General features: G+C 52.3%; 7 protein-coding genes across 7 annotated transcripts; 3 read left to right on the forward strand and 4 right to left on the reverse strand.

Moving 5' to 3' along the window:
* Nucleotides 1-76: 76 nt before the first annotated feature.
* Nucleotides 77-1,366, forward strand: N7443_010236 (uncharacterized protein; the record flags this gene model as incomplete). The annotated part of the gene is made up of 1 exon (XM_056890292.1): nucleotides 77-1,366. The coding sequence occupies one exon, from the start codon at nucleotides 77-79 to the stop codon at nucleotides 1,364-1,366; it is 1,290 nt and encodes a 429-aa protein (XP_056736783.1).
* Nucleotides 1,367-1,783: 417 nt separating this feature from the next.
* N7443_010237 (coatomer subunit gamma) lies at nucleotides 1,784-4,731 on the reverse strand (the record flags this gene model as incomplete). The annotated part of the gene is made up of 4 exons (XM_056890293.1): nucleotides 1,784-2,016; nucleotides 2,071-2,886; nucleotides 2,939-4,564; nucleotides 4,656-4,731. 4 exons carry the CDS (start codon nucleotides 4,729-4,731, stop codon nucleotides 1,784-1,786), a joined length of 2,751 nt encoding a protein of 916 aa, XP_056736784.1.
* Nucleotides 4,732-5,099: 368 nt separating this feature from the next.
* Nucleotides 5,100-6,027, forward strand: N7443_010238 (phosducin family protein; the record flags this gene model as incomplete). The annotated part of the gene is made up of 3 exons (XM_056890294.1): nucleotides 5,100-5,137; nucleotides 5,248-5,430; nucleotides 5,532-6,027. 3 exons carry the CDS (start codon nucleotides 5,100-5,102, stop codon nucleotides 6,025-6,027), a joined length of 717 nt encoding a protein of 238 aa, XP_056736785.1.
* Nucleotides 6,028-6,604: 577 nt separating this feature from the next.
* rsmA (putative bZIP transcription factor (Fcr3)) lies at nucleotides 6,605-7,705 on the reverse strand (the record flags this gene model as incomplete). The annotated part of the gene is made up of 3 exons (XM_056890295.1): nucleotides 6,605-7,145; nucleotides 7,252-7,520; nucleotides 7,583-7,705. The coding sequence occupies 3 exons, from the start codon at nucleotides 7,703-7,705 to the stop codon at nucleotides 6,605-6,607; spliced, it is 933 nt and encodes a 310-aa protein (XP_056736786.1).
* Nucleotides 7,706-9,333: 1,628 nt separating this feature from the next.
* Nucleotides 9,334-10,774, reverse strand: N7443_010240 (casein kinase 1 family protein; the record flags this gene model as incomplete). Its single annotated transcript, XM_056890296.1, has 4 exons — nucleotides 9,334-9,346; nucleotides 9,469-10,483; nucleotides 10,540-10,612; nucleotides 10,763-10,774. 4 exons carry the CDS (start codon nucleotides 10,772-10,774, stop codon nucleotides 9,334-9,336), a joined length of 1,113 nt encoding a protein of 370 aa, XP_056736787.1.
* A 1,643-nt stretch (nucleotides 10,775-12,417) lies between these two features.
* Nucleotides 12,418-17,003, reverse strand: N7443_010241 (putative cell polarity protein (Tea1); the record flags this gene model as incomplete). Its single annotated transcript, XM_056890297.1, has 4 exons — nucleotides 12,418-15,941; nucleotides 16,010-16,221; nucleotides 16,288-16,688; nucleotides 16,749-17,003. The coding sequence occupies 4 exons, from the start codon at nucleotides 17,001-17,003 to the stop codon at nucleotides 12,418-12,420; spliced, it is 4,392 nt and encodes a 1,463-aa protein (XP_056736788.1).
* A 2,045-nt stretch (nucleotides 17,004-19,048) lies between these two features.
* N7443_010242 (ubiquitin-binding TORC1 subunit KOG1) lies at nucleotides 19,049-23,648 on the forward strand (the record flags this gene model as incomplete). The annotated part of the gene is made up of 5 exons (XM_056890298.1): nucleotides 19,049-19,507; nucleotides 19,572-22,624; nucleotides 22,676-23,009; nucleotides 23,069-23,406; nucleotides 23,459-23,648. 5 exons carry the CDS (start codon nucleotides 19,049-19,051, stop codon nucleotides 23,646-23,648), a joined length of 4,374 nt encoding a protein of 1,457 aa, XP_056736789.1.
* Nucleotides 23,649-23,740: the final 92 nt, after the last annotated feature.

Raw genomic sequence — 23,740 nt, forward strand, 5'->3', positions numbered from 1 at the left:
ACGCCGACAATTACGTCTCCGCGCTCCCATCACCGCGCCTCGTTTAAACCCGTCTCACATTCACTTCTTCACGAGGATGCTTTCTGTTGTCTCTCCTACAGATTCCTCTGCCACCATCTTCTGTCCTCCCAGGAACTTTCATTTCCTTCCACAACTATCAATTCAGGGCTACCCACATTCCAGCGTGTCTACCAAGGCCTGTCTCAAGCTGCCCGCAGAAATCATCCTACTCATCGCGGAACACCTGTGGATGCTCACTGGGCAAGCCAAGAAAAAGGAAGCGCTCATGGCTCGTCAACGCAACATGAGGAACTTTTCTGAGGTCTCAAAAGCCTTCCACTGGGCTGCCGCGAGATGGCTCTATCGTTGCCCCGAGCTTGGAACTGGTGAGAGCCTGATCAAGTTTGAGAGAACCGTGAGCCAGTATGGCACCAAACTCGGAAGATGGCTTCAGGTTCTTGAATTAGGAAAAATCGAACCAGGTATCCACAACGAACTACTTGCAAGATTGCTTTCTCAAACAAAACCTGTCATATTTGAGGCCCCACCGACTCCCTTTGGGGTGGAAGGATTGACTGCCCTTTCCGCAAGTGAGAACATTCAGAAATTGGACCTTGGTCGAGTCAGCGGCATTGAATTTCTAGACTTGAAGCAGACCATCAGTCACTTACCGCAACTGGAACACGTCACTCTTCCATTTGAAATGGCGATTGTCGACATCGATATCTCTGTTGGAGACTGGCCCGCCTCTATTGAGAGCATCACGCTTGGAGGGACTCTTGACCCTGATGTGATGCATAATTTCCAGTGGCCCACCCATCCCTTTGACCTTGTTCTTCGCAACTGCCGAAACTTGCCCACCGTATCACAAGTCGCCACTCTTGATAGCATCTTCGCCAGTGAGACCATCCGCGAATTTCTCGTCAGGCTATATATCAGCTCTGACAACGGCCTGCTGTCTAGTAGTATGACCACTGGCTTCTTGTACTCACTCCCAAACCTCGTCGAGCTTCGAATTCCGCTGGATATGGTCGAAGATTTCCTCATCCTGCCCGCCCCTGTCGCTGTCCTACCCATCAAAGTGCTCGAGTTGGATGAGCCAGGCTCTGGCTCAATGCAGAAGAAATTTACTTCATTTCTTCGCGTCGCGTTGGATACGAACCTAAGCAATCTTGTTTCCTTGGGACTTCCCCAGATCCCACCAGTACTATGGAAGTGCAATTATCATGCAATTCATAACAAACTCGCTGCACATGTGCGAAAGACCCCCTCAGTTGAACTACCTGATCTCCATGGCTCCAGATTACTCGGCTTATGGAATATGAGCTACCCGCAGGATAGTCCTGCATGCTTATGCTCTAGTTAGTACTGGCTTACTTTTAATTCATATAGATCTTCCTTTCATTGTACTTGAAGCTCAGAAGAAACGCAAGCATCACTTGTTTGCACTTCTTCGTGAGTTTACTATGTACATACCCAAGTACTTTGAATCGAATCAGGAAACTCTCAAAAATGTATTCCGTGAAATCTATTTGGACACCACAAAAACAACGAACAGTAAAAAACAGGCTTGACAGCAGACAGAACAAGTCCTCCAAGGTTTTTGTAGCAGCTTCATGGGACTCGTCACAAGCAACAAACAATTGGCCCTGAGCTTAAGAACAGCGACAACAAATAGGAAAGATCCCTAGGAACAAAGCAGGGTAGGAGCGTGAGTGGAACCAAATCCTCATGTCTACTACAATTTGATATAGGAAAAGGAGTAAAAAGTAGGTTAAAAACATTAAGTGACAGATGCCAGCACAGCAGCGGCAACGCCCTCCTCTTCTGCCCGCACAGTGATCTTGGTCGTGACGCCGCTCTTGGTGGAGAAGGCCATCTTGATGAGAGCCGCCACCCGGCCGCCGGATACGGTCTTGCCGAAGAGCTTCAGCGTGTGTGTGCTGTTGTTGAGGGCGACGTCGGTGCCCTCCAGGGGTTGCAGGGACAAGGCGGAAATCAATTGTTCAGTGGCATCTGAAGTTCATTAGTATGTTTGACATGGAATCAGTGCATGGACAAGAGACTTACCGGTAATGCTCTTCATGTTGTTTAGTTGCAGAGTCTCGCTCTCTTCCTCGCCGTTAGCACCGGTCTGCTCCCAGATGTGGTCGAAGCTGCCAGCGAACGTGGGGATCACATAGTCGCTACCAGTGAGCTCAAGGTCCTCCACCTGGTACTCGTCATCGTAACCACTGTCCTCCGGCTCGCCGGTGGTAGGGTCAACCTCCTTGCTGGTGAATTTCAGGTTGTTGGTGAAAGAGGTGATGGGAACACTGTTTTCACCATCAACCTTCTTGAATGCCACGTAGACAACACCGGGCTCATTTGGGGTCAACTTGGGGGCAGGGATGATGAAGTCATCCTCCAAGACATCGTCCTCTGATGGTGTGGCAACAACCGTCACGTTCTCAAGGACAGTATCGGGCAGGGTGTTCTTAATGTCATACTGCACGACGATATGCTCTTTGAAGATGTGCTTAACGGCAGTAACAACGTACTCAGTCTCGCTCTCAGAGAGTTCGACAGGCAAAGAGGACTTGAGCAAGTTGCCGTACTCCTTAATGTCAGGGATCTGCATGAGCTGCTCGGCGTATTTTTGAGTAGCAGCAGCGGTAGCAGCTTCGGCCACACCGCTTCCCTTGCTCTTAGGTGCACCAGTGGACGGCGCCTTGAGCGTGGGGGTGGCAGTGGTGAGCTTCTTGGTCCGCTCCTCGGCCAAGGCCTGCTCTTGGGTGACAACAGGGACGGAGGAGACATCGAAGGCCGCGGCAAAAGTCTGCTTATCGCCTGATGTCACGTACATGACGAGCTGGTGTTCAAAGGTGGAGAGGGAGTACATGGAGTCTGACGCTGTTAGTATAATGATGAAACTCGAGGGTATGTAAAGTATTCTTACCATTCTTGATGAACGCCGCGGCCATGTCATCCTCAGCACTCATCAGACGCAGGTTGAGGGCGGCACGGTCGCGCACCTCATCGTCGATGTCATCAAGGCAGCGAGTGAGAAGAACGTGCACACTGGACTTCACTTCAGGATCCTTCTGGCCAACGCCGAACTTGGCGAGAGCAGTGACGGCAGCTGCGCGGACAATGGCGTTCTCCAAAACGACACGGTTGTAGATGTAGCGAATATACTTGGTGGGGTGAGAGGTCTTGGGGCCTTCAACACCGAGCAGGTGCAAGATACGGACGGAGAGCTTGGTGAATTCGCAGTCTTCAATGAACTCACAAAGATGGGCAAGAGCATCCTCCTTGCTCTCGGGGACGAACTTGATCAAATCAAACATGCTCTCCACCACGGTGCGCTTGAAGTCGTAACCACCCTCGTCGCGCAGAATGCCACTGAGGAAGACCAGCATACCAGCCTGCTTGCTGGGGAACTTCAGACACAATGTGCGGATGGCCTCGACAATGGTAATCTTGAACTCGTCGGTGATATCGGCCATGAATCCAGAGATCTGCTTCATCAAGCGGTCCACACTAGCCTCATTGCCAGTCTTGAGTAGGGTCGTAATGGCGAAGGTGGCGATGGAGCGGTTGGTGTTGGAGATGAGCGCCTCGATGTCGGGGTTGCACACATTGACGACGTGCGGCTTAAAGCTAGCGAAGTTGTGCAGAATGCGAATAGCGGCGAACTTGGTGATGGATCGTGGAGAGGACAGGAACAGCTGAAGGACGTGTACGGCCTGGGAGGCCTCGGCATCGGAGACATCGCGCATGTCGCAAATGGCCTTGGCAGCCTCAAAGTTAACCATTTCGTGCTTGTGACGGAGCCAGCCATCCAGCATCTGCATCATGGGTTTCCGGAGACCTTGGTCTTCCTCCGCCAGCTTGGCCGCCAGACGAACCAGGAGAACCAGAGCTGCGGGGCTCTTCACAACACCAGCAGCGCCGTACTGCTGCACCATCTTCACAAGCGCCATGCGGTCGTGCGAGCGCATCTGGTACAAAAGACCAATTGCGTGGTATTGGGTCATGAAGTTCGACTGCGAGATAGCGTGGGCCTGTGAGCCAGATGAGAAGCCCAGGAAACCAGTCGATGACTTGGAGGAGGAGGCGGCCTCCTGGGTCTCACTCTGCCATCTGCGAACAACATCGCGGGCAATGGGGAGAAGGTGGTAGGACGAAACCAGAGCAGCCGAGGAAACGGAGGGAGTCTTGTCAACAATCGCGGTCTTAATGAGTCGCTCGATACCTTGAACAGTCGAACCATCAATGATACGGCACAGCGCCCTGATAGCATTGGCCCGGTACAGAACGTCGCTGCCGACCGCGGTGTCCTTCATAATGATACTGGTCGACATAATCACATCCTCAGCGGTACCGGACAGCTCCTTCAAAATGAGATAAACCATCTGTCGCAATGAGGGGTCCTTGTTCTGGAACAGCTTGGAGATACCGAAGAAGAGGGTCGTGGCTTCGTTCGTAGGGAACTGCTCTCCGGTGAAGAGGAGGACCGCGATCTTGGTCAATAACGTACGGCATGTTCGCGGCGAGATTGGAGAAGAATTGAAAAGTCGAGCTGAGAGGAACATCCAGTTAATACGATTGTACAATGGGTGGTTGTGGTTAGCCGCAGGGCCAGGGGGGAAGACCCATTGCGGACCACGTACCATCTTGGAAAACCGAGGTCCGATCAAGCTTGATCATGACCTGGTCCGCATCTTCGTCTTTCTTCATGTAGCTCATATTGCCCAGGTGCTGGGATTGCACCAGCAGAGTATGTTCGCGCTCGCCGGGGGTGGATTGAAATGGGAGGACAGAGTAGCAGGGGTGAGGCGGTGTAGGCAACTACTGCATTGGCATAGTCGCCCCCAAGCGAATGTAGAGAGCAAAAGGAAAATAGCGAAACGGAGACGTGGGGATGAAGGGGGACCTCGAGCTCCGACTGTTTATGGAGTAAAGTTGAAGGTGGCCTTCCGTGTGTTTGGCCCTGTGGCGCCCCGAACACTGCAAACATGCAAACAGGAGGGCGTAATGATGCGTGCCTCTCCCCTCACACTTGACTCTATCTTTATTCGATCACCGAGCACTGTATATTGCTCGTTGATTTCAGTATGCAAGTCGAAGTCAACCCCAACGAGGACACCGAATGGTATGTCGTTCACACCTTTCACCTGCTCTCTGCTGTCTGCCCGCTTCCCCTCCGCTAGGAGCCCACCACGAGCTATTTACGAGCACTCTCTAACTGGAATATGTACCTAGGAATGATATCCTTCGTCAACATGGAATCATCCCCGAAAAGCCAAAAGATCCAGAGCCATTGATCCAAGAAGCCTTGATTGCGGCGCAGCACAGAGCGTACGAGAACAGACTCGAGGACAAGGACATTGATGAGCTGGACGCCCTGGAGGACGAAGAGGACGAGGGCTTCCTAGAGCATTATCGGTGAGTCACACTACAGCATACACCAAGTATTCTTCGACATTATCCAATTCTTTATTCAATGCCCTAATGTATAAAGCTACCCACGCTAACTCACCACATAGCCAAAAACGTCTTGCAGAGCTCTCCACCCTTCAACAAACCAGTCTCTTCAACCAAGTCTACCCTCTTCAGAAAGTCGACTACGCTCGCGAGGTCACTGATGCCTCAAACAATGCCTTCGTGCTGGTCAACCTGACCTCCCAAGGCGCCAACGTCCAGTCGCGCGTGCTGACAGAGCTATGGCGGCAATTGGCCGCCAAGTTCGGCGATATCAAATTCTGCGAGATTCGTGCAGACATGTGTATCGAGAACTATCCTGAGAAGAACACACCTACTATCCTGGTGTACAAGGACACCGAGATCCGACGACAGCTTGTCACACTGCGGGAACTGAATGGCCCGCGAACGAAGCTGCCAGATCTGGAGAAGCTGCTCGTTGATATTGGAGCGCTGCAGGAGAGTGATGTTCGTCTTAAGAAGCGGGATGATGATGAGGAGGAGGATTACCGCAAGAATGATAACCTGAACGTTGAGGATTATGATGATGACTGGGATTGATCTTCTTGCTTGGTATGATACGACAGAATCATGATTTTGCAATGCGTGTACAATATGAAATGCCCTGCCATGACCCCTCGACCGGGATTGAAATGGGGAGGTAAACAGGCCAACAAAAACCTTGATGACTTGCATAGTTCTGAACTGCTCATTACTAGATGACCTGCGAACATATTTTCTTCTTGCATAGTTGAATTGACCTCAAAGTGAAGCGTGCACCTTACACACTTGATTCTTCGTAGACTCCAGCTTAACCTTCATAGTAGTCAGTCTAGTTCCGTGAAAACGTGTAAAAGGTGTGTACTATTGTACCTGAGGCACCGAAGAAACGTCCAAAGAAGTAAATTAAACATCAAAATACAAGGACAACCCTGCCCAGGTGGAATCCACAAACTATAAAACGACTATCCCAAAGGTTCACAACCAGGGTGGTTCACCACCCACTTAAAGCTCGAGCGCCAGAATACTCCAAACTTGCAATCGAAAGCCCACGCAAATAGAAAGTAGAAAAACCAGAAAACCATATCTCGTCAAATAGGAGGCACAAAGTCCATCATCAAGCTCATCTCAGATCAGATCAGATCAGCTCATCACGGTCCGCAACACTCTCCTCAATAGCCCTCCGAATTTCACTCTCCTTGAAAGCAGGGCCCTGTCCATTACACTGCGCCAACCCCTTGAGCCGCTCCGAGACATCACCAATATCGACCTGCCCACGTTTAAACAGCTCGTGGCTCTGAATGAGATCCCACGTACCGCCAGCGTCGAGTAGCTTCTCGCCTGTGATTTGGCACACAGTAACACGGTGTGGGCTGCTCGGCCCGGGGACGGTGACGCCAGAGCCCGAAGAGACTGTTCCCTCTGTCATCAGACTTGCATAGAAATCTGTGGGAGAGTACTTCATTGGCCCAGTGACGGTTGGTTCAGGCTGTTCTTGCGGAGTAGAGTTAGACTGTGATGTAGCACGCAGGATCTCATTCTCGGTGGTATATCTAGCCAGTTCGCGTTTCAGGCGCTCGTTGTCGGCTTGTAGGGTGTTTGATGCTTCCACGAGGCCATTCACTTTGTCTTCGAGATCGCGGACGTGGCGTTCTTTGCGCTCGCGGAATGCTCGTTGACTTCAAATGGAACCCATGTTAGTCTTCGATTTATGGAACGGGCACAAATATCCTCTAAGATAAGAGGGCATCATAAAGAGCAGACGACGATGGGAATAGCACATACGCAGCCCGATTTTGCGCTTTGCGCTTACTCTGCACTGGCGTCATATTATCCTTCTCTTCGCTGCTGCTGTGTCCCGCGGGATCGGTATAGTGACGCTCATCGCCATCGATTGAAGTGCGGTCCGTCTTGGTATGGTTCACATCGTTGCTCGACACTGAGTGCTTGGTGAACGAGTCTGGCGGTGAATGCGGTGGCGGGACGAGCGAGGAGGAGGGGTCGAGGCGGAACGAGGGGTCGAACCCAGGGAAGTACTGGTTGTTATATGCATCCTGAAGCCAGTGTTAGAGAGATGTGCGATCGCATAGACGGCCTTCGATCAGGGGAGCCGTACTAATGTGAAGGGGTCGCGGAGCGTGTCGTCACTTTGTGACTGCGGCTGTTGGTCGGGGGTGGGCAGCCCGTAGAGCGAGTAGGGCTGGGATTGATGACCGGCATAATTTGAATAATCCATCATGCTGTGATGAAAGGATGTCGAAACGGTAGAGCGGAGTGGAGAGTGGGATGAAATTGGAGTCTGGCCTGGGGCCTTATGCTTCCCAAGGATTTCAACCCCGGGATGATCTGACCGGTTCCCGCGCTAGACGTCTCCGCGATTAAGATTCTTTGTGCTACACGGATTCTTCTTTCCCTGTATGCCGATATTTTACCACGAATCTGTGCTCAATCTCGTCACACACAATTAGGGTCATCTAACGTGCCTTTCCGCGGTGGAGCGGGTCTGGCCCGTGAGGGGCCCAACCGGGGCTATTCGATGACTTCACCCTGAAAGTCAAATGCGGCGGACATTAACATCTACGAAAGTCTCGGTGTCTACGAGGAACTCGGTGGGAGGGGTAAATTTCATAGTAGATGTTGGAAAAAAAAGAGCCAACGGCATTTCCTTCAGACACTGGGCGGTACTGGACCTGAGAGATCCAGTGGGAATACCGTCTTAGCATCTTCAGGGTCGTCTGTCTCTCGCAGATAGCGAAAGCAAAGGGAATGAGCATGCAGCTGGAAAGAACAGAAAAAGCTCAAATTGATAACGCAGTGCAATATCGACGCATACCACCCCGGAAGCGACCCTAACCATGTCCGTCGCCAACCACCAAGAGACCTGACTTCCACCAAGCGGGCAAATTCGTAGACCTGAATACCTGCAAAATAGCAGTGGCAAGTATCAGCTCGCGAAAAGAAATACCCGAAGAAAGCCAGCCTCGAAGAACCCTCCAATCTGGACCGGGCTGAACCGGTCCTCCCCTCGTCCCCATTCGGCGTCGATATGCAGCCAAAAAAATAAAATAGGCGAAGATAAGAGAAATCTGGAAGCAAAGAAGGGATAGGGAAAAAACAAAACATGGGCAATGAAAAAGGGGCAGATAACGATAGGTAGCGCATTTAATCATGCGGTTCAAGGATGTCCAGTGTCAGCAATCAAAGAATCAGAAAAGGGATTTTCTGATTCCAAATTGATGCCGTCATTCGCATCTCCTTCCATCTTTCCTTTCCAGTGGCTTGCGAAGTATAAAAGTCAAGTCGCGAAGGCCGAAAGGCAAAGACGTAAGAGTAGCCACCATCTGAATAGCGTTTCGAGACTGAATGATCCGGTTGCCCTGTATGAACAGGTACAAGTGATCCGAATAAAAGAGAAAACAGTCATCAAAGCGATCGCAAGCTCGGGACATGATTCACATAAGTAGGAATCTTCGTAGACTGACAAGAGCGAGCGAGCGAATGAACAATGACGGGTCGAAACGGCTGAGGTCGAAAATGGATCGAAAACGGGGTAGAAGGGCTGGTAGGAGAGATTGCAGAATGAATGGAGAGATCCAAGAGGAAAAAAAAGAAATCCGGAAGTCGAGTCGAGTGCAGAATGGTGCGTTCACGGCGGTTGACCATGGGATTTCCGGGTGTCTGAGGTTGACAAAGGGTGAGAGTACGCAGGGAAGAGAAGGATTGACACGAAAAAAGCATCCGCTATCCCCCTCAGTCCCGCGACTGCTACACAATTAGTACCACTGAGCCCCCGTACTATCGTCCCGCTTCGAACGGCCACCAGTAGGTCCATAACCTAAAGCAGCACCTTTCGAGGCAGAACGCAGCCTAACGCCGAAGACTATGCGATTAGTCAGATTCAGAACTGAAGGGTCCTCCACGCCAGCGTCACAAAAAACACCAAACGCAGGAGAGAAAAAGAAGGGGGGTTCCCTACACGGAACCTTGTTTCATAATACTCACATCCTGTCACTTCCTCCCACGGCACGGTTGGTGTCCGGAGTGTTGTCGAGAGTACCGCGGTCAATGACCTTGCGTCGCTGGCCGGAGATGGCGCCGGGTTTGGCGGCACTGCTGGCGCCCAAGGGGGCAGCAGCAGCCTGGCGGCGGACAGCCTCGTCGTCCTTGTCCTTCTTGGTGGCGTCCACAATCATGGCGGCGTTCTTTTGGTACTTATAGACGGTCCAGTCGAAGACATAGTCGTACTGGAAGGACTCACGAACGAAAAGGTCACGGAAGATCTTGCGGAGGTACGAGTAGTCTGGCTTGTCGTCGAAGCGGAGGGAGCGGGTGTAGTTCAGGTAGATGGCAAACTCATTGGGGAAACCGCGGCAGAGAACCTCAGTGGGGGTAGTCATCTTCTTCTCCATAATGCGATCGTACTTCTGCTTCTTGGTAGCAGCCTTCAGACCCTGCCAAGGCAGAGAACCACGGCAGAAGTAGAGCATCACGTATCCGAGCGACTCCATGTCGTCACGGCGGGACTGCTCGACACCCAGGTGGGTGTTGATACTGGCATAACGGGCAGTACCAGTGAGGTTCTTGTTCTCACGGTACGGGATGTGGAAGTGGGTCTTAGGGTCCCGGTACTTCTTGGCTAGACCGAAATCGATCACGTTGACCTGGTTACCGCGCTTGCCAATACCCATCAGGAAGTTGTCGGGCTTGATATCACGGTGGATGAACGACTTGGCGTGGATGTACTCGATACGGGAGATGAGCTGGTCGGCCAGCAGGAGAACGGTTTTGAGCGAGAACTTGCGGTTGCAGAAGTTGAACAGGTCCTCCAGACTGGGACCGAGGAGGTCAATAACCATGGCGTTGTAGTCACACTCGGTACCGAACCAGCGAACGAAGGGGATACCGACACCACCAGCCAGAGACTTGTAGACGCGGGCCTCATATTCGAGCTGGGGGTGCTTGGCCTTAACGCTCTCGAGCTTGATGGCAATCTCCTCACCGGAAATGATGTTGGTGCCTATGTCGCTGTCAGCGGAGAAGCCACGAAAGAGACAGACAATTAATATAACATACCCAGGTAAATGTCACCGAAAGAACCGCTACCAATCTTACGGCCAATGCGGTACTTGTTACCGACACGCAGATCCTGTGTATGATGTCAGTACGACTTGTCCTTTCAAGTTACCCCCCGGGAAGGGCCGTCCCCGATGCCGTCGTCTGATCGGGATGTGCGGATGATATCTTTAGGGCTTTGAGGCTGAGAGGAGATGGGTCGGCGGGGGTAGTTTACACTGACCATGGTCGTCATCTTGAATCGTAGATGGCACAGCGGCTAGCCGTGCAGAATGGACTGGAGACTCTGGAATGGATGTTAGAAGAAAATCGAGGAGCGAGAAAAGGAGGAAAATCAGGAGTAAGGAGTTGAGAACAGAGAGGATAGATGCAAGGTGGAAGAGGCAGAAGCAGTAAGAAGAGGGGGCGTGATAGCTGAACCTCAGGCAAACGAGGCTCCGGGGCTCCGGGGCTATATGTTGGCCACCTTGTTGGTATTGACAGTGTTGACCACGCAGGCAGCCAGGGAGAGTCCGTTGATATGAGGCAGGCGAGACGGTAGATAGAGAGGATAAGATAGAATGGTAGCTTACCTGTTAGGATCAAATAGGTCCGATGCCGACCGTGAAGTGCCGACGGAAGGATGAGGAGGTTTGAAGGGGGGTAAGGAGGATGGAGCAGAGGATCGGACAGGGCCGAAGGAAAAGTAGAAACGGAGAAAAACCGATCAGATATCAAGGGCAAAAGCCTTGATCACGGTAAAACGGGTTTGGAGAGAGAGAAAGGAGAGAGGGGGAGAGGAGTCGGTGAGGTGTATTTTTCATTAGCGAAAGCGTTACATGCAAAGTACAGGGCGTCAAGGGATTGCCACGCTCAGTCACTTCCGAGGCTGGGGTACTGTAACGCCCCGTACCGTCGGGCTGAAATGTTGGTTTTTCTTTATGTGATCTATATGTCTTTTTGGTCTTTGAATTTAACTTCTGATTCCTAATATACTTCTGGATACTCACTGATGTCTTGCCCCAACAACCTAGTCACCTACAGGCGTACGGCATTGAATGCTCATGTCTCGGGGTTCTAGCCACGGCCCATTGCCGGAGCGCGTCTCACCTGACCCGATAACACCATGAAACCTGGAAGATGCTGAATGCTTTTGTTTTTTATTCTTTTGTTCTTTTTTGGTGCCTAGCTGGCTGTCTAGAGGAACAGGGATACAATGCTCATCTACAAGGAATCTAAGAAAGCCACGGCATGACAACTCATGTGGTTTTCCCCAAAACGAGGCATGTCGTATTCTGGCCCCAGATCTAGCTGGATGCCTATCATGCAATGCCATGTTTGCCCTAGGCCCCCCGCTGCCTTCCGCCCGGGTTTAAATGACACGAATGCAGAGCTTTCTGCGCCTATCACTATGCCGTGGCAAATTCAATACCCCTTAGTTTGATGAGATTGGCCCGTGCTACCTTGTCGGGCCCTAATTTTTGGGTCTTCAAAGTCTTAGGTGAAGATAAACGTGGGCCTTGTTAGATCAACGATGATGTTTCCTGACTATAAAATAGAAGGTTCGTGTAGATAGGATGTTGCTAGTGGTACAACCAGAGTCCAATAAACATCGGAAAACCGGGGTATAAGAGAAAGGAAAACGAAAGAGGTACAGGAGCGATCGAGAAGGGATTTCCAGAAATTAAAACAAACAGAAAACGAAGGGAAGCCCGTCCCTCGGTGGTGATAATGAGGACGGAAAACAAAAAAAGGGATCTCATCAAACAAGGATCATGCATCGCAAAATACACGAAAACAAAAAAGAAAGTCGGACAAAATACAGTTGCAAAAGCAAAGCGCTCAGAGGGTGTTGCAAATCGACATATCTCAGGGCACGTAGTCGTAGAACCAAGAAACTCAAATCATCGAGGGACCGTTGCCAGATGTCACTGGCTTGCTTTTGTTGGAAGATCCGGTTCGCTCCTCTTCATCCAGTCGCCGGCGCCACTCCGCCAGACTGTCGTTCATCATGGCGGGCCCCTCGCTGGTGTCCTTGGTCGGGGTTCGGTCCATGTCCAGCTGGCTACTGAGACGGTAATTGCGGTTGGTGCTCTCCCAGTGGGTGCGTAGAGCCTCGAGCTCGTTGGCGAGAGAGTCCAACGCCATGGAGCCACGGTTATCTGGGAAAGTGATAGACTCCTGCGACACGTTGCTATCGGCGCGGGGTCGGCCAACCGCCGTGTTGGAAGAAGCATTACTGTGGCTGCGAGTAATGCCATTAGTACCCGGAGCATGTTGAGACTGACGACGGTAATGCCCCACCGAGGTTTCGACCTGCTCCAGAAGCATGTTGACCTTCTGCTCAGCATCTGTAGCGCGGGTTTCCAAGAGGGCGTTTTCTTCCCTGAGCTGATCAAGTTCGGCACGGCTCCGGCCAACGGAGGAGAGCATTTCTTGCCTAAGACGCTCGTGCTCGTTCTGAGACTTCTCCTTCTCAGCCTCGGCAGCGGTGAGATCATTTTTCAACTGCGAAATCTGTCCCTCTAGATTCTCAAGCGAGTTTGATGTGTTCTGCTCCAAGTCGGATATCGACTTCTCAAGTCGGGCGCGCTCAGCCTCCCACTCATTAGAAACATCCCCTTGGGTGCTAGCGGTCTCCAGACTCTTGTTGGCAGCCTCAAGGTCAGACTGCATCTTGGCATTCTGAGACTTGTAACGACTCAACTCATCCTTCATCCGCTTCAGCATTTTCTCGGTTCCCTTAACGTAATGAACCGCCGACTGATAGTCGTTCTCGAGCTGCTCCAGCTTCTCCCGGAACGCCTTATCGGCCTCTTGCTCGCGGGATTCAAAAGTGGACTTCATGTCCTCGTGTGCCCTCAGACTGGTGGAGAGTTGTTGCTCAAGTTCTCGAAGTCTGCCTTGCTCGGGGGTTCCGAAGCGTGACCCTGGCGATTCTAGGCGGGGGGAACGTCTGCTATCTGCACTGACGCCTCGTTCACCGAGGAGATCCTTTAGAGCAGCATGCTGAATATTCAATGCACCAGCCTCGCGCTGGTGGGCTTCAAGCTGGGCCTTCAAGTCTCGGCTGTCCGCGGTTGCGGCTTGACTTTCCTTCATGGCGGTCTGGAGTTGTCTCCGAAGTTGCAAGCCCTCGCGGCTAGCCTGCTCTTGATACGCCTCAAGACCAGCAATACGCCCTTCAGCACGTCGCAATTTGTCTGCTGCGGCATCCGCAGCTGCCTGATTGGCCTTGGCCAGAGTAGTAGATCTCTCGACCTGAGCCTCGAGAGCAGCCACTCGCTGGTCGGCAAGGGACCGCATCGAGGCATCCAGATCAGCGGACGATGCACGCTCGAGGCCTAACACAAACGCCAATTTATGGGCCTCGGCCTCCTTAGCATGAATCTCGGCCAACTCCTCTGCATCACGCAGACGACGGGTGGTGTTGTCCAACTCCGTGGTTCGCTCCTCGTGTTCAGATCGGAGCTGTAAAAGCTTCCTCTCCAAACCCTCACGGCGCTCTCTCTCTTCCTCTAGTTGTCTCTCAAGAATTGTCGTCTTAGCAGCAGACGCGGCAACAGCTTCGCGCAAGCTGCCAAAATTGGAGCCAAAGTCCTTCAATCGGCTCGAAGAATCCTCAATCTGCTTCAACAGCTCCTCTTTATCCAAGCTGAGCTGCTTCAAAGCAGCCTCGGCCTCAGCGCGCAGCAACGATTCTTCTCTAGCGGAGGCCTCGGCGCGATGGAGTTCGGCACGCAGGTTCTCAGCCTCCAGGGCGTTGTTCGACATCTCAAGCTCTGCCAAGCGTTTCCTAGTGGCTTCGTTGGTATCCTCGGCCAGCTCCTTGGCTTGTTTCTCCTGCGAAAGCTCAACGGACAATACTTCCAGCTTGGCCTTGAGCTCGGACTGCGATGCAAGAGCTAATGCAAGACGACGGCCCATATCAGTAGGACGCTCGACTCCATCATCTCCGTCGCGAGAGCTCTCGGGCTGTGGAGTGCCTCGTTGACTACCACCGTGAGCTGCGAGCCTCGCTCGGGAGTATGCAGCCTCGTTGACAGCCACATCACGTTGGTGTTCCACTTCAGCAATGCGCTTGGAGGCAATGGATGCTTGTCGATCGACGGTTGCCTGCATCTTGGTAAGGTTGTCTCGCATTTGGAGGAATGCCTCGAGAAGAGGACGGTCCTCGTCATTGAAATATTCCCTGGCACGCTCGTCCAACATAGCGCTGCTAGAGGCGTTGGGCATGTAGCCAGCCTTCTTAGCCAACGCCAGCTCGGATACGTACCAAGCGTTCCGCGCCTTCGTAGATTCCAACTCCTTGATCAACGCTTCTTGGTGAGGCGTCAGTCTTGGTGACCGCGGCTCATCTCCAAGGCTGCGAGAGTTGCGGAAACTGCGAGACTCTATCGAGCCATCAATGCTGACTTGGCGGGCACCAAGGACTGATTCCTCAGCACTGTCCATGGAACCGCGCTGCCGATGCTTTTGCAATGATCGTTGGCGGGCGGGGGTAGTAATCATGGGAGCCGCCTCACCAGCTTCCATTGCCTTAGCTGCGATTTTTTGTTGTTGTTGTGTTGGGGTTCGTTGGCCTGAAGAACCTGGGCCGTCCTGCGGGCCATCCTTCGCAACAGGCGACTCAACGTTCCGTTCATTATTGGCAACGAAAACATCGACGGTCGGAGTAAAACCACGGTCGTTCTTCGTGGGAGTCTTGCTGCGAGGATCCTTTGCGGGCTGGGGCGCGTTACTGCGAGGGCCGGGAGAAGGTGCCTGTCCAGGCGGAGGCGGTCCAGAAGGCGCTTGAGCAATCGACGCTCGTGGAAGTCGGGAGCCTGGGCCCAAATTAGGATTTGATCCAAATTCGCCTTGTCGGCCGGTCGCGGCTTGAATCAGACTTTCACGCGATGGGGTCGGTCCGCGACGCAATTGTTCTGGGGTTGCGTTCTGCGCCTCTCGAGATGTACGTCCCGACGGAGGGCCCTGCTTGTCGGTACTCACTTTACGGCCGCCAGGCAAGGCGTTGCGTTCACCGTTTTGCGATTCGTTGGGATAACGGATCTTGGAGGTGTCCAGGATATAGGCCATGCTCAGCTCGGCGGCATCTCTGGGGGCCGAGCTTGGTTCGCCGGCCATAATGATGATCTGTTTTCCAAAGGCCGTCATGCTGTGTCCGGATCGCGGTGACGGAGCCGGACCCATGTTCTGGAAGGAGTACCAGCGTCGTGTAGAGATACGGAAGGCGGAAAGATCACCAAGATCCATTCCTTCGTCAGTCCGACCACCAAACACATACATCACATCGTTCACTAGAGCAGAAGCGTGGCCCTCTCTAGGCGTCGGGATAAACCCGACACAGTCCATTTCCGCCCATGTGCCGACACGAGGGTCGAAAGCCCAGACGTCGTTGAACCATTTCACACCATTGGTTCCTCCGAACAAGAACAATTTGTCATTGTATGTTACAATGGTGTGGTTGGTTCGTGCGGGGGGATTTGACCTTCTGGAGGACCACCTTCGTGGCTGTTCTGGACAAGTTGCTCCCACTTGTTCGAGGAATTCTGAAGTTGGTTCAAATCGAACGCAATCAAATCGTTGAAGAAGAATCCTTCCACCTGACCACCAAACACGTAGAGTTTAGACCCCAGGATATTCAATGTGTGACCGTATCGTCCCGAGGGGGCGGGAGCCAGGTGGAATAGCGCGAGACCACTGTCGAGAAGCTAGAAGGGACGAAAAGTTAGAGAAGATCGGGAAGAAGAATGATTTGCCAGCCACGTACAAGTGTTGAGCAGGTATAATGTGTCGTCCAATGCATCGTTCTCGTTGATTTTTGTATCACCGCCAAAAACAATGAATGCGTTTCCGACAAGCAAGCTAGCATGGCCAACTCGGGGACCAGGACCCTCAGAAACGGTTGGAACCTGGAAGCACGACAAGCTACCACCGCTGCTCTCAATCATCCACAAATCTCCCTTTACGGTAGACCCCTCGATCAAACCGCCCATCATGTAGATATCGCCTTCCTTCGATGCGACTGCGTTAATTGCGGCGCCATATCGGGGGAACGGATTAGCTTGCGGCGAAGAGAAATTGAGTCGGCGCTGTGACCACGGATATAGGGAAGAGTTTGGACTCTGCGGAGATATGCCATTGGGAGTCTGCTGCGGCCGTTGGACCTGAAAACACAAATGTTAGGGGAACACCGTCCGGTGCGATGGCTACACAGGCAAGCTTACCTGAGATTCCGATTCCGCCCTCTGACGCATTTTCATGTTATCTGGGCTGGTAGGACTTGTTGCAGAATTCAGAGAGTTGTTGTAGCTGCTGCTGGGAGTCGGTGTCTGGGAGAAAGCGTTCCCTTCGGTCTTGGACCCGTTGGTGATTGACGGAGTGCCGCTTGACGGAGCGCCCTCGGAGGTGTGGACACTTCTCGTCGCGGCAGGGAGCGGAGTCCCCGGTTGGTTCTTTTTGGATTTAAACAGGAAAGCCATCGTTAATCGGTCGTTAATCGTTCAGTAGCGCTAAGGAAAAGTCCGCGCCCAAGTCGGGGGAAGCCCGGTGCGATGTGCGCTCCACGGCCCCAGCACAGATATCAAAGAAAGGTCTTGTCCTTGAGGATTCGGTCGGAGGTTGGAAAAAGGAAGCGGGCGGAGACAGGGGGTTGTGTATTTTCCAGAGTGTGGAGTCGGAACCAGGAACCGTCGACCTTGTTCCATCCACAGCGTTCGGGGAAAAAATCGAGCCAGGGGTGGGTGAAGTGGTCTGAACAAAGCGCCTCACCCAGCGATCACAGCCCTACTGGGGCTAAATATGAATAGGGCCGAATTGCAATTCCCACGAGGTCGGAGAGGTCCAAAAAGGGGGCAAAGAAAGGAAGAGACCGATGTAGGAGAAAGGTGTTTGTTTCAATTTCGCAGGCGGAGAGAGGAGGTACACTAGTGCCGCACGCTGCATACTCAGGGGCATCAGAGATCAGGATGTGCCCTCATTCCCAATGGCCCAGCCCTCGGCTGTCATGGCTGTGCGATCTACCCGGATGGCATCTACGATATCGGGTTTTCATCCCTATGCTCAGATGAAGGTCCTAGGTATGTTCTATACTATATGCATGTCTAGCTCGAGGTACAGCATGGTATTCACGACTAGCATCACCGCTAGTACTCGCACTAGCCAGACACTGAAATGCCGGTTGGGTAGGAGGTACACATGATAGTCATAGTAAATACAGCCAACGTAGATCTCGGAGATATAGCATCGTGGCCTGTTGCCGTGGTGCTGCATTCCTGATGTGCTTCCATTCCAACCCACGCTATTATTATACCACACTCTCCGCGGGGCTGTCTTTTCCGAGTCTTTGACTGCAAAAAGAGATGTGGCCAATTGCTGGTCTAGAAAGCACCGAGCCCACCGGGCGATCCACACCCCACAACGTGCAAGGAACCTATCTCAACCCAGTTCCCACGGGTGCTGCACCTGGTAGAGTCAGGGGTGGCTTGCTACCGTCAGTGGCACCAGTCCACCGGTACTTTTTCGGTCCTTCTGTCCCTGAGCCTGATGAGTTTCATGGACCTGATGGAACCCATGAAGAAAGGGGGAGATTTGGTGCCTATCAGCGGAATTCTGGGCCGCGTTGATCGCTACCGTTGCGAATCCCTGTGCGCCGCCTCTACTCTTCGGTTACGGCATGCTGACACCGTCTAGGGATGAACCTAGTCATCCCCGCTACGAATCATATGAAATGAATGAGATGTTTTGGCTTCCATTCTGACCCTGCTGAATGTCTCTGTAAATGCAATTTCCCAGTGAGACTTCGGTTTGATTAGCCGTCTATCTCTATCTCCCGATGCAGCGGAAAAGCAATGTCTGAGACACTGTGTTCCATGGCATCGAACACATATTTTGGCACCAGGGCACTGGGGCTGCTGAGGCGCATTTGGGCTGAGATGAACGAGTCAGATTAGAGCAGTGTTCTCCGTTTCTATAGGGCTCGGACAACGAGCTACTGCGAACTCCGCCGTAGCTTCCTCGCCACATCGTACTCTAACAGATCATACCAGATACATCAGTCGTCTAAGCGGAAGCTAATGCAGGACTTAAGGTCAGATGTACCCCGTAGCCCTCTATGATATTCCTTGCCCTAGTTGATGTATCAGAGTGTCCGAGTAGTGACACCTGAGGCACCCAACACGTCAAGGCATGGGGAAGCTCAAGTTAGTCAGCAGGGACATAGATAATCCGGTTCGAGAGCAATCGGAGCCTCACCGTTGCGTCCGCGTTCAACTTATCTCGGCTTTTCGTCCTCGTGCGCTCGCTTCGCCGTTGTGAGCTTGCGTTGGACATCTTGAGACTTTGGTGACCTTTGGCTTTGCAACTGCGCGCTTTCTTCCCACCGTCAGGCGCCCGGACATTCAAGTTCGAGCCTGATCACTTGGGAGGTACTTAGAATAAGCCGGACTGTCGCATGTCCCTCAGCTCTTCCCCGCGACCGTCCTACCTCTCTCCTTCTCTCACGTAACACCATGATCATACCCGCAACATGAGAGATCCTACAGCAGACATGGAAGAACCAGCGCAGCCCGCGACGAACGGGTCGACCGAACCCCGCCGCAACAAATCGGCTCGAGTGGCCTTTGGACCCGATCTGGAGACTACTATCCCCGCACGTGAGCGATCTCCGGCTCCATTGAGCAGTCATCATCGTTCTTTTACGACCGTCGAGCACAAGCCGCCGTTTCTAGCAGCCCCGTCCCCTCGTCCCACGAGTTCCGCCGGAGAGAATGCAGCGATCGGGCCGGGCTCACCACCGCGACGCCCGTCTCCTCGGAGATCAGAGAGTAGTCGTCCAGCCATGCTCAAGAGAGCCAAGAGTGACTATGGTCCAAGCCGCGTCACCTTCGATCAGACAGTTGTGGGAGAAGAAGAGGAGGATTTTGCAATGCGACACGGATGGCAGGAAGAATATACATCCAGCGAATACCTCAAGATTTTGCACTCGGTAAGAATGTTTCGATCACCGAGACTTTCATTTTATACCCGAAACTAACACAAGGGACCATCAGAATTTCTATATGTATTTTACAGAGAAACGTCACGAAACCAACGGTGTCCCCAGAGACCCCGTCGGTAGTTGGCCAAGCCAAGACTGGCGCATGAAGGATCGTTTGAAGACCGTCTCTGCTGCATTGGCTATCTGCCTGAATATCGGTGTCGATCCTCCCGATGTGGTCAAGACAAATCCGACATCCAAGCTGGAATGTTGGGTGGATCCCACTTCCACCACAGGTGGGGGCCAGAATAAGATTATGGAGCAAATCGGCAAGAAGCTACAGGAGCAGTATGAAACCCTCAGTCTTCGGACGCGATACAAGCAGTATTTGGACCCGTCTGTGGATGAAACGAAGAAGTTCTGTATCTCGTTACGTCGAAATGCCAAGGACGAGCGAGTTCTTCTGCACTACAATGGCCATGGAGTCCCATTGCCAACACAGTCAGGCGAGATCTGGGTGTTCAACAAAAATTACACCCAGTACATCCCTGTCCCACTTTACGATCTGCAATCCTGGCTAGCCGGTCCTAGTCTCTTTGTGTTCGACGTGTCACATGCAGGAAACATTGTTCAGAATTTCCATACGTTTGTCGAGAAGCATGAGAAGGAGAATATCGAGGCCAAAAAGAGAGACCCCAACGCAATCGTCCAGAATTATGGCGACTGCATCCTTCTTGCGGCATGCCAGAAGAACGAGTCTCTGCCAACTAATCCCGATCTGCCAGCTGATCTATTCACCTGCTGCCTGACGACGCCAATTGATATTGCGCTGCGATTTTTCATCTTGCAGAACCCTCTCCGTACCGACTTCACTATCGAGGATTTCAGAGTACCGGGTCGCCTGCAAGACCGTCGAAGTCCTCTTGGAGAGCTAAACTGGATCTTCACTGCGATCACCGATACGATTGCATGGAACACCCTGCCTCGGGCGCTGTTTAAGAAACTTTTCCGTCAAGACCTGATGGTCGCCGCCCTTTTCCGCAATTTCCTCCTCAGCGAGCGCATAATGCGCACGTACAAATGTCACCCCATCTCATCACCCGAACTACCCGAAACTCATCATCATCCGCTCTGGAAAAGCTGGGATCTCGCCGTGGAGATGGTGCTCTCGCAGCTTCCTGCGCTAATCGACCATGAGGAAGGGCGCAGACAGTATGAGTACCAGCACTCGACATTCTTCGCCGAGCAGCTCACTGCCTTCGAGGTTTATCTCTCCTCGGGACCCACGGAACAGAACCCACCAGACCAACTTCCCATCGTACTTCAAGTATTACTCAGTCAGGCACATCGACTGCGCGCTTTGATCCTTCTGAGCAAGTTCCTGGACTTGGGTCCCTGGGCCGTGCACCTTGCACTCAGTATCGGCATCTTCCCTTACGTTGTCAAGCTGCTGCAGTCAGCTGCCCAAGAATTAAAGCCTGTCATGGTCTTCATTTGGGCAAGAATCATGGCTGTCGACCATACAGTCCAAAACGATCTCCTCAAGGACAACGGAATTCATTACTTCATCTCCATCCTAAACCCATCGTCTCCCATCCCCGTTGGTAATGCTAGCGAACACAGAGCCATGTGTGCGTTTATCGTTTCAATCTTCTGCAAAAACTATCCTCAGGGCCAGAATGTTTGTCTGTCCGGGGAACTGTTTGACTCGTGCCTGAGACACCTTGGAGATGTCGAGAACCCACTGCTGCGGCAGTGGTCTTGCCTCTGTCTCAGCATGCTTTGGTCTGATTTCCCAGAAGCGAAGTGGATGGGCATTCGATGCGCAGCGCCGGCGAGACTTTGCGAACTCAACTTCGATCCGGTTCCTGAGGTTCGCGCGGCAATGTTGCACGCAGTAACTACCTTCCTTGGCATTCCAGACTTGACAGATCAAGTGGCTCAAATTGAAGAGCAACTCGCCCTAGCGGTATTACCCATGTCGGCTGATGGCAGTGTGCTCGTCCGGAAGGAGCTCCTGGTATTCTTCTCGACCTTCGTCAAACGCCATCAGAACAAGTTCCTAGTGGCGGCATACGAGGAGCTTCAGGATGAAAAGCAGTCTCTGCTCCATCGTCTCCAAAGCGAGACATCTAACAGAAACCGTCTCGAGTCTAAGAAGGGCGATCTGGTCGCCGAATCAAAGACACCTCAGCTGTCTCGTAACACCACATTCGGGACAATCTGGAAGCAAGTTCTGATTCTTTCTGTGGACCCTCACCCTGACATTGCTCAGGATGCTGGTGTCATTGTCGATTTCATCCATCTTACCCTTCTGGAGTCCCCCATGGCGGCTCTCGCTGACCGAATCAGAATTGAGATCTTGGAACTCACATTCCGTATGTCACAGCGATTCCAGGTTCACGAGCGATCGGAAGCAAAGAAGGCCGTGCCTCCCGCAACGCCGCAGTCGCCAACGACGACGCCTCCCAAACAAGATAGCTATCTTACCTTGGGTTTCAAACGCACAGCGAGCGTTGCCGCCTCTCTCAAGAACCTTGCCTTTGGAGGACCCGCAGGTGACGAAGGCTCAGAAGGCTCTGCTCCCCAATCACCTTCGACAAGTCGTATGCCTATAACCCCCCGTGGTCGTGCTCCCCCCGAATGGACCAGACCTCCCGAAGTCAACGATAACGTTGCCCCAGCGAACTCGTATCACCGAAACCCCGCCCCTGCATCCCGTGGCTTCATTCCTAGGAACCCAGAGGAGACTCCAATAATTCCCATGAGAAGCCGTTTCCTGGACTGGTCAACAGAGGTAATCCCATATTTCTTTACAAATTTCCATCAAGCGTTCTTCAAATTTACCCCGGAACATTTGCTTACCCATGAAAAGTACTTCCGGGAGCCCCAGATGAAACCCAATGAACCCGACGAGCCCGGTAGCTCCGATTACAACGAACGACTTTGGCGACGCGGCCGTAACGAAAAGATCATTGCGGAAACTCAACCGCTCAAGGTTCAGGCAGGTACAAGTCGATGGGACAACTCCACGACTCTGTTGTCCAATCAGAGTCAGCCTTTGAAGATGACTTTCCATCAATTTGAGGACCATATCGCAGTCGCAGACGATCGCGACACTATTGCGTATGTATACGGATCATCCCCGTTTGAATATTATGCTTACTTTCTCTACAGAATTTGGGACTGGCAAAGCCACAAGCGTCTGAATCAGTTCTCGAACGGAAACCCTGTTGGATCCAAGATCAACGAAGTCCGGTACATCAATGAGGACGATCAGGCTCTTTTATTGACTGGTTCTTCCGATGGTGTGCTCAAGCTATTCCGCAACTACGAATCTTCGCGGAATATTGAGGTCGTTACGGCCTTCCGAGCTTTACCTGAACTTATCCCAAGCAACCGTAATGCCGGGCTTGTTCTTGATTGGCAACAAGGTCAAGGTAAAGCTCTCGTTGCTGGTGACGTTAAAGTCATTCGTGTCTGGAACGCAGCTACTGAAGTCTGCACTAATGTAAGCATTGCTCGCCTTGATCATTTAGGCGTTTTCTCTCATACTGACATGACTTCCAGGATATTCCTGCGCGATCTGGATCCTGCATCACGTCCTTGACGTCAGACCAGGTAGCTGGCAACATATTTGTTGCTGGATTTGGTGACGGCGCCGTCCGTGTTTTCGATCAGCGGCTGAAGCCGACCACATCCATGGTCAAGGTCTGGCGTGAGCACAAGCAGTGGATCACCAACGTCCACATGCAACGCGGCGGCTTGAGAGAACTCATCTCTGGCAGCCGCAACGGCGAAGTGAAACTGTGGGATCTCCGTATGGACAGCGCGCTTTCGACCATCTTCACCACCAAAGATACCCTCCGAACCCTGAGCGTTCATGAGCATGCTCCCGTATTCAGCGTGTAAGTTTCAATTCATCTGATTGTATGATGATGTGACTAACTTTGATGACAGGGGTTCAAATCGCCATGAACTTAAGACTTTTAACGTCGATGGCACCTACCTCTCTACTTTCGAGCCATACTCGAGTTTCCTCCATCATAACCGTTCCTCTCCCATTGTCAGCACCGCCTTCCATCCCCATCGCACTATGCTCGCCTGTGCAGCTTTGAACGACAACCACATCAACCTTGTGTCCTGCTAGATTAAGGGCCATCTATCTGTCTCCAACCGCACGATCTCCTTTCTTGTAATATGGCTTTTCATAAACATTCCGGAAATCTTCCTGGCGTCTCG

This window comes from Penicillium atrosanguineum (genome assembly GCF_028827265.1).
Source record: "Penicillium atrosanguineum strain IBT 20685 chromosome Unknown utg000008l_segment0_segment0, whole genome shotgun sequence".
Classification (NCBI taxonomy): domain Eukaryota; kingdom Fungi; phylum Ascomycota; class Eurotiomycetes; order Eurotiales; family Aspergillaceae; genus Penicillium; species Penicillium atrosanguineum.